Source organism: Pelodiscus sinensis, chromosome 2 (assembly GCF_052426305.1).
Source record: "Pelodiscus sinensis isolate ZL-2025 chromosome 2, ASM5242630v1, whole genome shotgun sequence".
NCBI lineage: Eukaryota > Metazoa > Chordata > Testudines > Trionychidae > Pelodiscus > Pelodiscus sinensis.
The window spans coordinates 92,154,627-92,169,343 of record NC_143053.1 but is presented as its reverse complement, the minus strand read 5'-3'; the positions used below and the strand labels follow the sequence as shown (position 1 = coordinate 92,169,343).

Below are 14,717 nucleotides of genomic sequence, written 5' to 3'. Positions count from 1 at the left end.
CTGCTATATATTGTATTTGATCATTTGAACAGAACTTCCCTGAATTGGCTGAGCTTATTAAGCTGTTGTATTTATTGTGTTTCACTGATTACAAATTAAATCTGTTTGGTTTAGAAGTAAAAAATATGTCTTTGTAACTGCCAGTCCTGAAAATCTGGCCAAAGTCTTGCTATGTTCCTTTATGCACATCTATCTTCAGCCATCATAAAAATTTGGAAGACTAAAACCTTGTCTTAGCATGCATAAAACTTAATGCAGAAGTTAGCCTCACAATTGGAATTTAGTTGACAGTTCCACTGATGATGCATGAGAAGGAATAGAATCCAATTCACTCCACCATAATTATGTGGTTCTGTAGAGCTAAGATAATTTTTTATGTTTCTTTTTATTTTTCTTTGGTCATAAAGAAGGCAGATATGACTCTGACTACACAAGTGACAAGGAGTCCTGTAGCACCTTATAGATTAACAGATGTTTTGGAGTATAAGCTTTCATGGGCAAAGACCCACGTCTGTTAATCTATAAGGGTATGTCTACACTGCCACCCTAGTTCGAACTAGGGTGGCTAATGTAGGCATTTAAATATCCCGGGCTTCATTTGCATGTTCCTGGGCGGGCACCATTTTTAAATGCCCGTGGTTCGAACTACCTGCCTGCGGCTACATGTGGCACAGACTAGGTTGTTTGAATTAAAGCTCCTAATTTGAACTACCGTTATTCCTCCTGCAAGGAGGTTTAACAGTAGTTCGAATTAGGAGCTTTAATTCGAACTACCTAGTCCGTGCCACGTGTGGGCATGGGCAGGTAGTTCGAACTACAGGCATTTAAAAATGGCGCCTGCCCGGGAACATGCAAATGAAGCCCGGGATATTTAAATCCCAGGCTTCATTTGCAAGTTCAAATGCCTACATTAGCCACCCTAGTTTGAACTAGGGTGGCAGTGTAGGCATACCCTAAGGTGCTACAGGACTCCTTGTCGCTTTTGCAGATCCAGACTAACACAGCTACCCCTCTGATATCTGAATACACAGTTCATCCATTGCATGATAAAGTGATATTTTCACATAGCTATTTCCTCAAATATAGCCACTCTTACACCACCCTTCTTCCCCCCTCAGCTGATACAAATTTAGGAAGCAGAATGGTGAGAAGGGAAGAACAGGAAAGAGTTTCCTCCATTTAGACCAGTGGTGAAAGTAACTTAACATTTCTTACAGGTACTTTCCTATTGTGACCTGGGTCCCTGCCAGCTCTTTCAATAGCTCCCTGCTGGCTTTTGTTGCAGATCAGCCAGCTCTTGACAGAGCTACGCACCTGGGTGCACCTGCTTACTTTCAACTCTGATTTAGACAGATTCTACTGGTCTGAGGTATATTCCCTATAATTATAGGGAATATAGAGTCTGAGTCAACCTCATAGGCCTGAACAGGGATGAAGATTCAAGCAAGAAGCTTCCCCTTTGGCACTGATGTGAAAGGTCTGCTCACAGCATTGGGCTATGCAGCCCTTTCACTCTCCGCGCAGAAACTGTTTGTTTTCCTCACTACTCTAAACAAATTGCTCCATTTCTATAAGTCTCTCTGTAGCTGTTTCCTCACCAAAAATACTACATCTTACAGCCATACCTCCATACAGTTACTGCTCTATAAATCCACATGCTTCAACACTAGAATGTTTTGCCACCCTTAAAAATTCTAAACACGTAAAAAAATCTCTGGTTCTTTTCTTTTTTCTTGTCAGTGGTTTTCTTGGCAATTCTGGCTTTAAGGGAGAAGAGGAAAAAGTCTCTATTCCCTGACAAGGCTGAAGAGTTCAGAGAGAACATCGTCAGGTATGATGATGAAGGAGGAGGAGAGGAGGACACAGAGGCTTTTGATATTTCAGCGCTCAGGACTCGTACTGTCATGAGAGAGCACAAGCCTAGAAGAAACATCACAACACAAATCCAAAGCCTTTACCGACAATCTCTGCAAGTTGGTCCTGACAGTGCCGTGTTCAGGGAATTCATTTTAGAAAAGCTTAAAGAAGCTAATACAGACCCTACTGCTCTGCCATATGATTCCCTTCAGACATATGCATTTGAGGGGACTGGCTCATTGGCTGGATCGCTCAGCTCTTTAGGATCAAGTCTGTCAGATATGGATGAGAATTATGATTACCCTGCTGAGTGGGGGCCTGAATGTAATCCTCTGGATAGCACCTATAACCCAATTAAGAGTGCAGTGGGTTAGCAGCAACTAGAGGCCATATCTTCAAAAGTAGTCATCAGCAAAAATCAAGTCTGGATTTCAAAATGAGACCAATGTAAGCATGAAAATAAGTGGCTAGTTTTTCAAGAAGAGCAATTCAAAAGAATTGTGGGCGCTAAGAACTTTTTGAAAATCTGTCCACATGCATCACTCTGAAAGGGGCTGAGGCCTCAGTACTTTTATAAGTCAGCTGTTATTCAGGTACCTGAAAACAGGTTGTGCTCCTTTGATAATCTAGTTCCAATGATGGGTGCTTAAAATGGGTCACATAGGTACTGGGGGAAAAACCAAAAAAGCCTATGATTTCTGGAAATATTGACCTAGCTAGGATAAGCTTTAAAACTATTTACAAAGTTAAGGCAGACTTGTTTTGTTGTTTATATGAATTAACAAGTTAAAGCTCATGTATTTGTAGTATGTTTTGTAATATAAATACTATTGTGTAAAAATGTAGACAGCAGACATATTTTTAAAGGATTATCATAAACTTGCAAATTCTTTTATTTATTTTTAGGGTGATAAAACTAAATCAAATACCATTTCTATCAGTATAAAAATAATGGCCTGTTACGGTCAACATTTATTCACTATTAAATTTGAATTGTTATTGAATTGTTGGGAAGTGTGTTAAATTCCCATTTAATTCACCAGTTAATGCATTAAAATTTTTTTTAAAAGGCAAAAAGTAGTAGGTTCCAGTTTGAATCAATACTCAATTTAAATATAGTAGTATTAACCATGTTGCATTTTATTATGCATAGTGTCAAATACAATTCATTGGGCATTTTCCCTTTTTATTAAGAGCTTAAAGGACGACAGATTTCCCAGCACAGATTTTTTTTTATTATGGAATATAAAATTAGCTATAGTACTCAGTTTTATTGTAATAGTATTAAAGATCTTTAAAATGCGAAGCTGGTGGATATAAAAATTTATGTATAACATTAGATAATAAGATAGTAAAACACTTTAATTTTAATCCATTTCTTCAGAAAATGATCTGACATCATTCAGAAGGAATCGAGTCAAACTTCAAAATTCATTACCCTGAGTATTTTATACGCAGTCTATAGTGAGCATAAAATTGTCTCAGAATTGTTCCCTTTCACTTATCTGTATGGAGGATCAACAGAAATTTAGTGTTCTAAAAGCCATTGAATATATTCAAATGGTAGCTAAGAGAGCCAGGGTCTGCATTGTATTTATTCACCATTTCTCCATTAGCTGTTTATTTTACAGCATCTGCAACATGTAATCAATTGATCTGTTTCAACATCTGAAAGCTGGCATCAGTATAAGAAAAACAGAACAATTATCTTTTTTATTTACACTCTCAGGTAAGCTCCACTGCATTACAGAAAGCTAGGCAAAGTTTATACAAGAAATGAAAATGCATAAAGCATAGCAAACATCACAGAGCTTGTTCAATTACTTGTTTATTAAAGAAAAACAAGGGATGTACGCTAAGCAGAAAGATGTAAGCACAGAGACACTTTAAATGCCTGCAAGTTAAAAACAAAACACAAGAGAAAGGAAGGAATTAGGAGAACATTCCAAAAGGGGTGTCCATGGAAGAAAAATTATGGATGCTATGTGTTCTTGGAACAATAATGTCAAGAATGTGGTTAGCAGCTGATGAACTAGCACATGTATAATGGGGAGAAAGGTTATGGGGCTGTTTTGTTTTTTGGGGGGAGAAAAACTATAAGGTTCCTCTATAGAAGAGTTGCCCCCAGAGCAAGTTTACAAATTGCATGTCAATGAAGCATGGCAGTGATGTATTTTGATGTATCTAATGCTTGTATTTAATGGCATTCAAACAGACGTGACAAAATGGTTTCTAGTTGACATATTATTGTGCATATTAATCATTACTCCGTGGAAAAAGAATAGGGAATGAGACAGCAAATGAAATGAGCATGTAAAGTTTGTTCTGTGGAGGGAGATTGTGAATGGATATATGGACCCCATACAGGTAAGGAAAGCATCAGAATCTCTATGTCTGGACGGCTAACTCTACCCCCGGTCCTGCCAATCATGTATGGGAGGAAAGATACCTTTGAAAAAGAAGAAACTGAAATCAGCTCTAGGGTAGAGATCACCTTAGCAGGAACAGCTCTATGGGAAACTTCCATTCGGAAGATCTCCACTGCAAATTCTCAGGGCAAGTGTGACAGCAGGAACCTGATTCAGGAGCCCAGTGGGGGAGAGGGAGAGGGAGAGGGAGAAGGGCTCCTTGAAAAACATTGCACAGATGCTGTACTTTTGGACCTTTTCCCATTTGAGGGGCCCCAGGAAAAGTTATTTTGGGGTAGGCTAGGTCATTTAACTTTACTTACAATTCCACATCAGCAGGCACTTAAGTAGGCCCACAAAGGGCAATGTCTCCTTGCAAGATGTAAGAAATTGGGCTCTGTGCATGAGTCATCCAATGTAGATAACTAAGCATGACCAGAGTCTTCCACCATCCAGGAGAAAAACCTAAGGGGACTTTTGTACAGGAAGCACATATTTAGATCCAGATTCTGAAATTCTAAGAGATATCATACTCTACACCTGGTCCCATTGACATTAATTGACCCAAACATGGAATGAAATAGCAATCATTATGAAGAAGAATGTCAGCCTTTCCGACCCAACATGGATTGTGAGAAAACAATTGCTGTTCAGTTGTTCAGACAAGGAACTAGGAAACAATCCGTGATTGTGTGGATATTGCCTTAGATCCTCCTTGAAGTTGTGCTCCATATATAATTCAGTTTGTGTATTCATATAACAATTAGAACATCATTTAAACATGTCCTGTTGGTTCTTGTGTTACATATATCTCCTTACAGTAGCTGATCCATCTAAAAGCATAGGAAAATACTACTATTATCAGCTAAGGAATTAAGCTACTCGTTTAGCTCCAGTGATAGAAGACCATGCTTCTAATAGTGAGGGTCCTGCAGTTTAATCCCATGACAAGAATGGATCATTGTAAGCTGGCACTGGAGAGGCTTTGAACATGATTTCTGATAATCAGGCCAAATGTCAACCATGTGGATGAATGCTTAAATATTATTTAAAAAAATCAGCAAATCACTGTTCTGATGAAATGTAACAATTCCTGTGATCCTATATTGACATGATCAAACATTATAGGAGCAAACCATGTTTAGTTTAGTCAAGCAAAGACTAAGGCCTTGTCTCCACTTGTCACACCAAAGATTGATCTCTTGGCCTTTGATTTAGCAGATCCAGTAAAGATTCGCTAAATTGAATGTGGATGCCGCCCCTGGATGCCTTGATCCGCAAGGAATAAGGGAAGCCAACAGTAGTGTTTGCTCCCATCCACCTCTCACTGTGATGACAGCACCAAGATAGTCTTAATATATGTTAACTGCAGCTACATTATTTAGCTGGAGTTGCATACCTTAAGCAGACTTTCCAGGTCTAGTATAGATCTGGCCTAAAGAAGGATACAATTAGAAGTCTACAAATATAAGAATGGAAAGACCAAGAAGAAACAGGAATTATTTAAATAGATGAAAAGGATATAACATAAGGAATATAGGGATGACACTAATAAAGGGAAAGTGTAGGCTGCATACTAGGAAATAATTCCTGATTGTAAGATCTCTTACACTGTGGAATGTTACATTCACAGCATACCCAAAGAGAAGTTAGATAAAAAACATAAATACTCTTGATAGAGTTGCAATTTAAGATTATTTCTTATCATTCACAACAATCACATATGAAAACACAAACTCCGAGACAGTCAGAGTAGGCTGCCCCCTATAACAGAGATGGACCATTTTCCAGATTGTGCCTTTCCATAATCAGTTTGTCTGTATGCTTTTTCATAAAGCCACCTTCCCCCATCCTCAACCATAAGCAGGAAATCACCCTCACTCTTAAAGCAATAGCCCCAGAGAGGTGGGTGGCAGCAAGGCTGGCAGCCCAGCTGGGGCCAGGAGCTTGGCCAGGGCTGGAAGTGGAGCTGGTCCAAGGGACCAGTGGCCAGGGCTAGGGGAGGGTGGCCAGAGGCTCAGCAGCTGGGGCTTTAAGTGGTGCAGGGCAGTTCCACTGGCCTGACAATCTCTGACATTCTGGACTGGTCAGGCCCCAAACGTGCTGATCCAGGGAGATCCAACCTGTAGTTATTGCATCTGCAACCTACTCCCAGGGCCTTCTGCATGGTGGTTAACTTGGAGACTCACTACAGCAAAGAGGACTGTAGAAAGCCCTATGTAACTAGTCCTTACAGAGTGCTACCATGGAGAATTCATGGTGAAAAGGGCCTTCTTTGAGTCCCATCACGCTGTGGTCCAAATTCTCTTTTAACTCTGATCTTGTAATGAAAAAACACTTTAAAGCCAATTCTGCTCTCCCACTGTTGTGTGGACTGGAGAAGGAGGTAAGGAACTCATGCCATCCCCAGTTCCTATGTACTTCTCTTGAACAATAGCAAAGATGTTTTTATTTAAGGAAAAATGGCATGGATTGTTGATGTGTGACTACAGAATTGGCCAGGCATTCTCCACTACCTCAGAAGGGTACATGTGACAATGCTATAGTTCCACTGACATTTCATGGACTGAAAAGGAAGATGGGTTTTTTTCCCCCCTTAGAGCCACTCATGTGCAAATCCTTCAGGCTCTGAACATAAAAAGAGGATTGTCTTTATTTAACAAAGTTTAAAAATTCTTATTGGAGAGGAGCTATCCAATCATGCTTTTATTGTTTTTCATTTTAAGTCTATTTTCACGGCTAGTGTTTAAATAATATTTTTGGAGAACAACCAGAAAATTGCAACAAACTCAAATTCTATGTTTAATTTAGCAGCTAAAATTCACTTCACAAACATCTCTCTTTACCATGCTTAGTGAATGCTCCTGATCTGAATATTGCTTTGTTGTGTTACTGTAGTGCTTAGAAACCCCCTAAAGATCAGTTGGCCATTGTGTAATGCACTATGAAAATATATAGTAAGGGAGTAGTCCTGAATACACGAGATATGGAAAGGAAGGGAGGGGAAACATTCACAGAAAGATTAAATGACTTGCTCAAAGTCACACAGCAGGTCAGTAACTGGGCTGGAAATACAACCTATGTTTCCTAGTCTACTGGCTATATCACTAAAACACATATTTTGTTTCTAATTCATTATTGGAACATTTCAGTCAATTTTTGTAGCTCTAGGCATACTTCCTGCATGCCTCAAGGGAGTACAGCCATTAAACTAAAAATGCTGGGTTCATCTGAGCTGAGTAGGTCTCCTCTCTGTTTCTGTAGGTCACATTGAACATTTTTCTTCATGTGATCACTATGAATCAGGTCAAAGTAATGCAAGTGCTTGGTTTTGTTTATGATGCTTTTTCCCCACAGGAACTAGGTCATGAGGGCATATAAGTGGCTTTTTTGAAATACAAACAACTGCAAGTAAAGGGCACAGTATAGGAGCAAGGCTGTATGTTAGAAATAAAGAGCACCACAAACATCTTACGCTGGAGGATGCTATTTTTAGTCTTGAATAACTGTGTAGTCTTAACTTAACTGTTTTATTAGAATTGTTTTGTGTTCTGTGTTGCAGAAGGTATCACAGAAGCAGTATGGGTAAAGTCTCAAAGTAGATATGGTGATAAATTCTAATTTTCCATTCCTATATGTGGCTAGGTGGAATCAAACAGTTTGTGGGGGAGAGGTGGGATGAAATGAGACAAAAAGAAGCGAGTGGAGCAGTACCCATTTTGTGGCATTCTTTTCCAGTAACCAGGAAAACTACAAGAGGAAATTCAAAGGGAAATTAGTGGTTTTCCACTCCACTTTAATTCCCTTCTGCAGCTTCTAGAAGACCTTGGAAAACTGTCATTTGCAAAGGATGGAACAGGTAGCATGACTCATGTATAGGCTGTGGCAGCATGAGGAAAGGACTCCAAATAAACAACACAGGTCTGGTCTACACTAGACCAGGAAGGTCATCTTAAGATATGCAACTCCAGCTATGTAAAATGTGCAGCTGGAGTTGGCTTACTTTAAGCTGAGCTTGGGCAGCATCCATACTGTAGGAGACCAATGGGAACAAACAGTCCCTCGGCTTCCCTTACCTCCCTGGTAAAGGAGGAGTATTGGTTGCCGGTGGGAGCTGCCCTCAGTGTTAGATGTACAGGTCTATACTAGACCTGCTAAATCAAATGCCATAAGATCAACCTCCAGCATGTCAATCTTCCAATAAGTATAGAAATGCCCATAGAGATTAGCGCTCCCTACAGATGCCCCAATAGCCAAAGGAGTTAGATCTTCAGTTTGAAGTCATACAACAATCAGGGTTTCAAGGTTAAACTGATCGATCTTTCACTATAACTTTAATTTAAAACCCCTCTCACCCTCACATTGAATATTCTCCATTTGCACCTATCTGCTATTTGTGAGTATCCACCAAATAGATGAGGTGAATAATTTTCAGACTACTGATTTTTCGCAAGCTGTTGATTTCAACTGTTTGTTTTTCAATATTGGAATAGCTGCTCCCCAATAACAGGACAAACTTTATCAGGAGAGTGACAAAATTTTCAGAGTATGCAAATGTGTGCAGGGACACTCATGGCTATCATGGCTATTCACACATTAATTAGACATGTAACTCACAAATACAGAGATTAATTTGTTTAGAGTTTTTGGTAGTGTTTTTTGTTATTCATAAATGGTACATCAGAATACAAGTCATTATGGAGACAGTAATGGGTCAAACAGCTAATGCAAAATGAGAATCATCTGACATTATCACCCATAATTTGTAGGTTAAATGGGTCCTTACAAACATTATTGAAATGTTGCATTAGGCCAGGTACAAGAACAGGGAATACTATTTCTTGATACCGATTAGCCCAACCAACTTATGCCAGGTCTCTGATTTTCTCTTTGCAGTGTGGAGGGCATGAATTGACCACCCCTGAGATTCACTCATTAGTATTACAGTTTTAGCCTCTTTTTCTAGAGATTACCCAGAACAGTTTCAGCTTTTTTAGTTATACTTACTTTATTGATCTACTGGGCTGAACAATTTTACCAGGTGTGCAGGATGTTGGTCACATCATTTCCACTTATGCTGTTAAGGAAGAAAATCTTTTTTTTTTTTTTTTTCCAAACAGTAAGTACCCACTAAGTGTGACCAATAAGAAAATAAACTCAAGCTATGTGAGACTTCAGGTAGGTATTTTACGACTACAGCACACACTGTTGAACACACTCAAAGCTGGATCTGCCTGGCTGATCAACTGCTTAAAGTCTAATGAATAAATAACACGGAACTTCATTTTTCCCTTTGCAAGGCTGTTCATGTCTATACAGACAAATATAAGATGCTGTTCGTATCTATATAGACAAATATAAAATGAGCTATTGTTCTAAATGGAGGATACAATTATCATTCAGACACATTAACATCAGATTCTTGAATTCTATTAGGATAATCTGTTCAGAACAATTGGTTAATTAAGAAAAACAAAAGTCTAATGACAGAGTTCACTGTACAAAAAAAACCAAACCCCTACTGACATTAAATAGCAAACAAAAATAATCTAGCCACCTTATGTAATAAAAGCATAACTATTTCCCAGTCAGATACTGTGGTGATGACGGGTATTTGTGTAATTAGATATAATAGATATAAACATTATATATATATATATAGAGAGAGAGAGAGAGAGAGAGAACAGTAGACAGGTCAAATAATGGAATCTATAGATACAATATGGAAAATAAAACCTTTGACCTGGTGCAAAAAAGATAATGAAGCACATATGATGTGGTGCACTAAGTAAACTACTTTGTAATTCACTGAACCATGTGTTGAAAGTAACTTTTTTCTCAGAACAACTTCACTAAAAATGCAGGCTCATTCTACATGGAGCTGCAGCTTTCACCTTTTCCATGCATAGAATGAATTAGGAGCTGTCACTCTACTTGGCTGTGTCTAGACTGGCCAGTTTTTCCAGAAAATTGGCCGCTTTTCCAGAAAAACTTGCCAGCTGTCTACACTGACCCCTTGAATTTCCGCAAAAGCACTGCCGATCTCATGTAAGACTGTTAGTGTTCTTGCGGAAATACTATGCTGCTCCCGTTCGGGCAAAAATCCTTTTGCGCAAAAGGGCCAGTGTAGACAGCTCAGATTTGTTTTCCTCAAAAAAGCCCCGATTGCGAAAATGGCGATCAGGGCTTTTTTGCGAAAAAGCGTCCGTGCCAATCTAGATGCTCTGTTCCGAAAATGCTTTTAACGGAAAACTTTTCCATTAAAAGCATTTTCAGAAAATCATGCCAGTCTAGACGTAGCCCTTGAGTATTCATAGATTTTGCTGTAACTGAATTCACTTTGAATTCTCCTCTTTATCCAAAATTAAGGAATGATTATGTGTTATTAGCACCAGACTTCTAGATGTGTGCTCTTTATAGCCTTGTATTTGTAAATCCTGAAGTTGGAGTGTGGACTATTTGTACTTTAGCCTAGTGAATGAAATTTCACTTATTCCTCAACTCAAACTTCTTCCTTTAAATAAGTACAAATAGGCTACATCTACACTGGCACCCTTTTCCGGAAATGCTTAAAATGGAACAGTTTTCCGTTATAAGTATTTCTGGAAAAAGCACGTCTAAATTGGCAGAATGCTTTTCCAGAAAGCACTTTTTCCAGAAAAGCGTCCGTGGCCAATCTAGATGAGCTTTTCCGCAAAAAAGCCCCGATCGTCATTTTCGGGATCGGGGCTTTTTTGCAGAAAACACTACTGTGCTGGCTACACTGGCCCTTTTCCAGAACAGTTTTCTGGAAAAGGACTTTTGCCCAAACAGGAGCAGCATAGTTTTTCCAGAAAAGCACTGATGATTTTACAGTAGATCGCCAGTGCTTTTCCAGAAATTCAAGGGGCCAGTGTAGACAGTTGGCAAGTTATTCTGGAAAAGCGGCTGATTTTCCAGAATAAGTGTCCAGTGTAAAGACAGCCAAAAAGTATAGAAGATGTTTGACTTAATGCTTAGTCCTTACTGTAAATTGCATTTTAAAAGTTATGTATACTTTAATCAACATTTATCATCTCTCCCCAAAATGTATCCTTAGAATTTTACAGAGGTAGAAATTAAAGGATAGAAACCAAATTATTTCACTTGTGCAACAAAGATATAGAAATAGTAGGACTAGAACTCAGAAATTCTCAGCAGCCTTGCCTGTTCTGTAAGTATTCCCTGCTCTACAGGCAAAGGTTAGAACTTCAGAGAGAGCCCGAAAAAGAGCCTCTAGATAAATACTATTTCATTACATGCAGACCAGAAAATCATAATGGTTCTTTCTGGCTGTAAGACTCTATGAATACTGGAAGAAATTATATGAGAGAAAAAAAACAGTAGAAGACAGATATTACTACCCAAGTTAAAGGAATTGCACCCCTGCAATAAAAAGTAAACTTAGATACCATGGATCGGTGTGTCAAGTCCCCTCAAACAGGAAAAATGTTTTGGTAACTTAACTGGCAATAAATCTCTAATCGCTGGAACTCAGTGTTCTGATATATTAATTACATCTAAAATCATTCTAGCTAAGGGGAAGGAAAGGCATATGCTATTAACTAACAGAATCCATCTGGCTACCTTCAAGGCTGCTGGTAGAACTCTGAGCTCAAGGCAAAGGGAATTTTTTTGCCAGATTTGTGGGAGAGGCATGTGAGCTTGCTTCTTGCATTGTAGTTCATACATTTCGACAAGGAGAGCATATACACCCTGATTTCTGAACTGGCTACCACATCTTTAGTAGCCAACAGCTGTTTTCTATGCAAAAAATAGTTGGATCAAGACTTGAAACCATACAGAATTTATCTGAATTCATGATTAGAAATTTAACACTTAAAGCAGGTTCATCAAAAGTTCACAAACAGTCAAGTTTTAAAATGAAGCTGATATTGGGACTGGTTTTACTTTAACACCATTCATTGTTAACTCACTAAATAAGCCTAGAGACAGTCTATAGCTTCATTGACTTTGGGGCTCATTGCGAGCTGAAATTCATGGAGATATGAGACTAGCATGAAAAAAGAAAAAAAAAAAGAGACAGAAGATGTGTTCTTCATAGTTTTTTTTTTTTTTTTTTTAAAAAGAGTAGTGTTGCAACCTCCCCCAAAAATAAATCCATTGGCCTTTGCATAGCTCTACAACTAACAAAGGTAGTCATACTAGAAACATTCTATTTCCATCGCATCTGAGAAGCAGCTACAATACACAAATGCACTAGTTCTCTCCCCCCTAAGTACTTTGCCAGTGCCCTTCACTCACCTTCTACACTCTCAAAAATGTATCTATTTTGTAATGCCAGGTATTAGTTGCCCTATCTAGAAATGAGTTTGCAATCTCTCCAGCCTCCCTGCTAGTTCATAAACTAATCATTGAGCAGAGACATATTCCAGGCAATACTCCAGCTCTAACTGACATTATAACTTTCAGAAACTTCTTTCCTCTGCACCCAGATGCCTCTTTTTATCCTCCATGCTTCCTCATCAAAAAGCTAATTATCCCAATTTACAATACATGTTCCAAACCCATAACACCTGAACCTGACACAGCAAATCTCCAGTGTACCCTTAACCCCATAATTTAGAAAACAAGAGCAATGAAAGAAAACAACCCTTTTAGGGGGTCTATTTTCAGGTCCCTAAACTGCTGCATGGCATAGCCTGTGAAACTGAAACTAGAGAAAGATGAGATTTCAATTTGCAGAAGTTTCAGGAGCTAGTGAGCAGACAAGTACCCATCAAAGTTAAAAAAACTAGCATTGCTAGAAAAAAATCAGTGCATGAAGCCTCAATAACAAACATAGAAGATCACCAAAAAAACCCCACACCATATATATCAGAAGTGATGTTAAAATCAAATGAAGTCATAATGGTGATATTTTAAAGGGGTTGCTTATATCATGAAGTTAATTACTGCTAGTACAGGTTTGCTAAGCCTAATGTTGGTCATGTAAGAAACTCAAAGCCATAACATATCTGCAGCATAGAAGATGGTGTGTACCTTGACCAGCAAATGGACCCATTAAATTGTTTGCTTTTAATGTGTTCACCTTCTGCATTTGCATGGGTATAGAATTCTCCAGTTATTGCCCCATATACCACAGCAAGACTACTGAAAATACTGGTCTCTTTCATGTGTTGTGCTGGGGCAGCTTTGCATGGTGAAAGCATTCCAGGATCCCCCTGGAATGGAGAGAATATGGACAATGGAGGTTTTGAATTTCAATGCTGTATGGTTATAAAAAAGAGATAAGGGGCTGAAATCTCTGTAGCAGTATTCAGAAGAATATGCCTCAATAGTATGTGCCTGTGAAAAGCATAGATAGTTTTTTTTATCATCAGTTTGTTTGTAAAATTATCAACATTAATAATTATGGCTATGTTTGCAATTTTTTTATTTGCTGACAATGAAAAATAGTTTTGTCAGCTTTTTAAGTAGTGAATGTTCATGGCTTTATAAGAAACCTCTGGAGCCAGTGCTTACTGAGAATTACTTTACAAGCTGCTTCCACTAAGTAGGTGATTATATAGATCCTTTCATGCTCCTGTGTTAGGTTAAATGCTGATTATTGTGTTTCTTTTCTTTCTTTTCCCTTTCTTTCTTTCTTGCATTTTTTAATGGAGGGCGGTTTATATGGGTTCAAATCTGAGCACATAAAGCATAAAGGTGCTACAGTAAGGCCTATTTTTATATCATAGAGCTTATTTGTGGAAAAAACCTGATATCCAGGATTAGCTTCACATTGTGATTAACTTTTCAGTTGCAGCCAGATGGTGTCTTTAATTCCAAGGATTAATAAGTTTATGTCTGGTATTGGCAAAACACTTGAGTTGGAAATACATGACTTTAACATAAACCATCTCTTTGGTCTGCGTTTTTCCCCTCTTATTCAAACTTTTATTATTCAAATATGATTTTTTTTCAAATTATTCCCTTGACAGTAGAATCATTTCTGGGAAAGAAATACAAACATAAGTGTTAGTTTTGACTCCTATCCTAGATGTGGGATATGAGAAATTTCACTTTAGCGCTCACACACTAGACACTTCTCTCTGGCTTAATAAAATCTAACAGCAATAATGGTCTGCAATTCCCTCTCACATATTTTGTGTTTATAATAAGCTTCTACAGAGTTACAATATTCAATGGTATAATGGGTAGTTCAATCTGATAGGATATATCTATACTAGTGAGAAGACTGACCCTCTGGAAGTTGACCTTCTAGCATTTCATTTAGTGGATCTAATGTAGACCTGTAAATCGAACACTCAGGGTAGTCCCTCCTGGCATTCAGTACTCTTCCTTCTGTGAGGAGTAAGAGATGCCAACAGGAGATTGTGGTTCCATTGGCCTTCCACTGTGTGAACACCACCACTGCTCAGCTTGAGGTAAGCTGACAGTTTGTATAGCTGGGGTTGTGTACCTTAAGCC

The 14,717-nt window shown here is 38.5% G+C and overlaps 1 protein-coding gene across 3 annotated transcripts in view; it reads left to right on the top strand.

Annotated features, from left to right (window-relative positions):
• The window catches only part of CDH19 (cadherin 19), a 169,316-nt gene extending 159,400 nt beyond the window's left edge, over nt 1-9,916 (top strand). For 2 of the 3 annotated variants that reach the window (XM_075921029.2, XM_075921030.2), the window contains exon 12: nt 1,741-9,915. In XM_075921029.2, coding sequence (XP_075777144.2) covers nt 1,741-2,231 — 491 coding nt within the window. In that variant the 3' untranslated portion in view covers nt 2,232-9,915. Of the gene's footprint in view, nt 1-1,740 lie in introns of all 3 variants that reach the window. The other variant, XM_075921031.2, reaches the window with a different exon arrangement.
• Nucleotides 9,917-14,717: the final 4,801 nt, after the last annotated feature.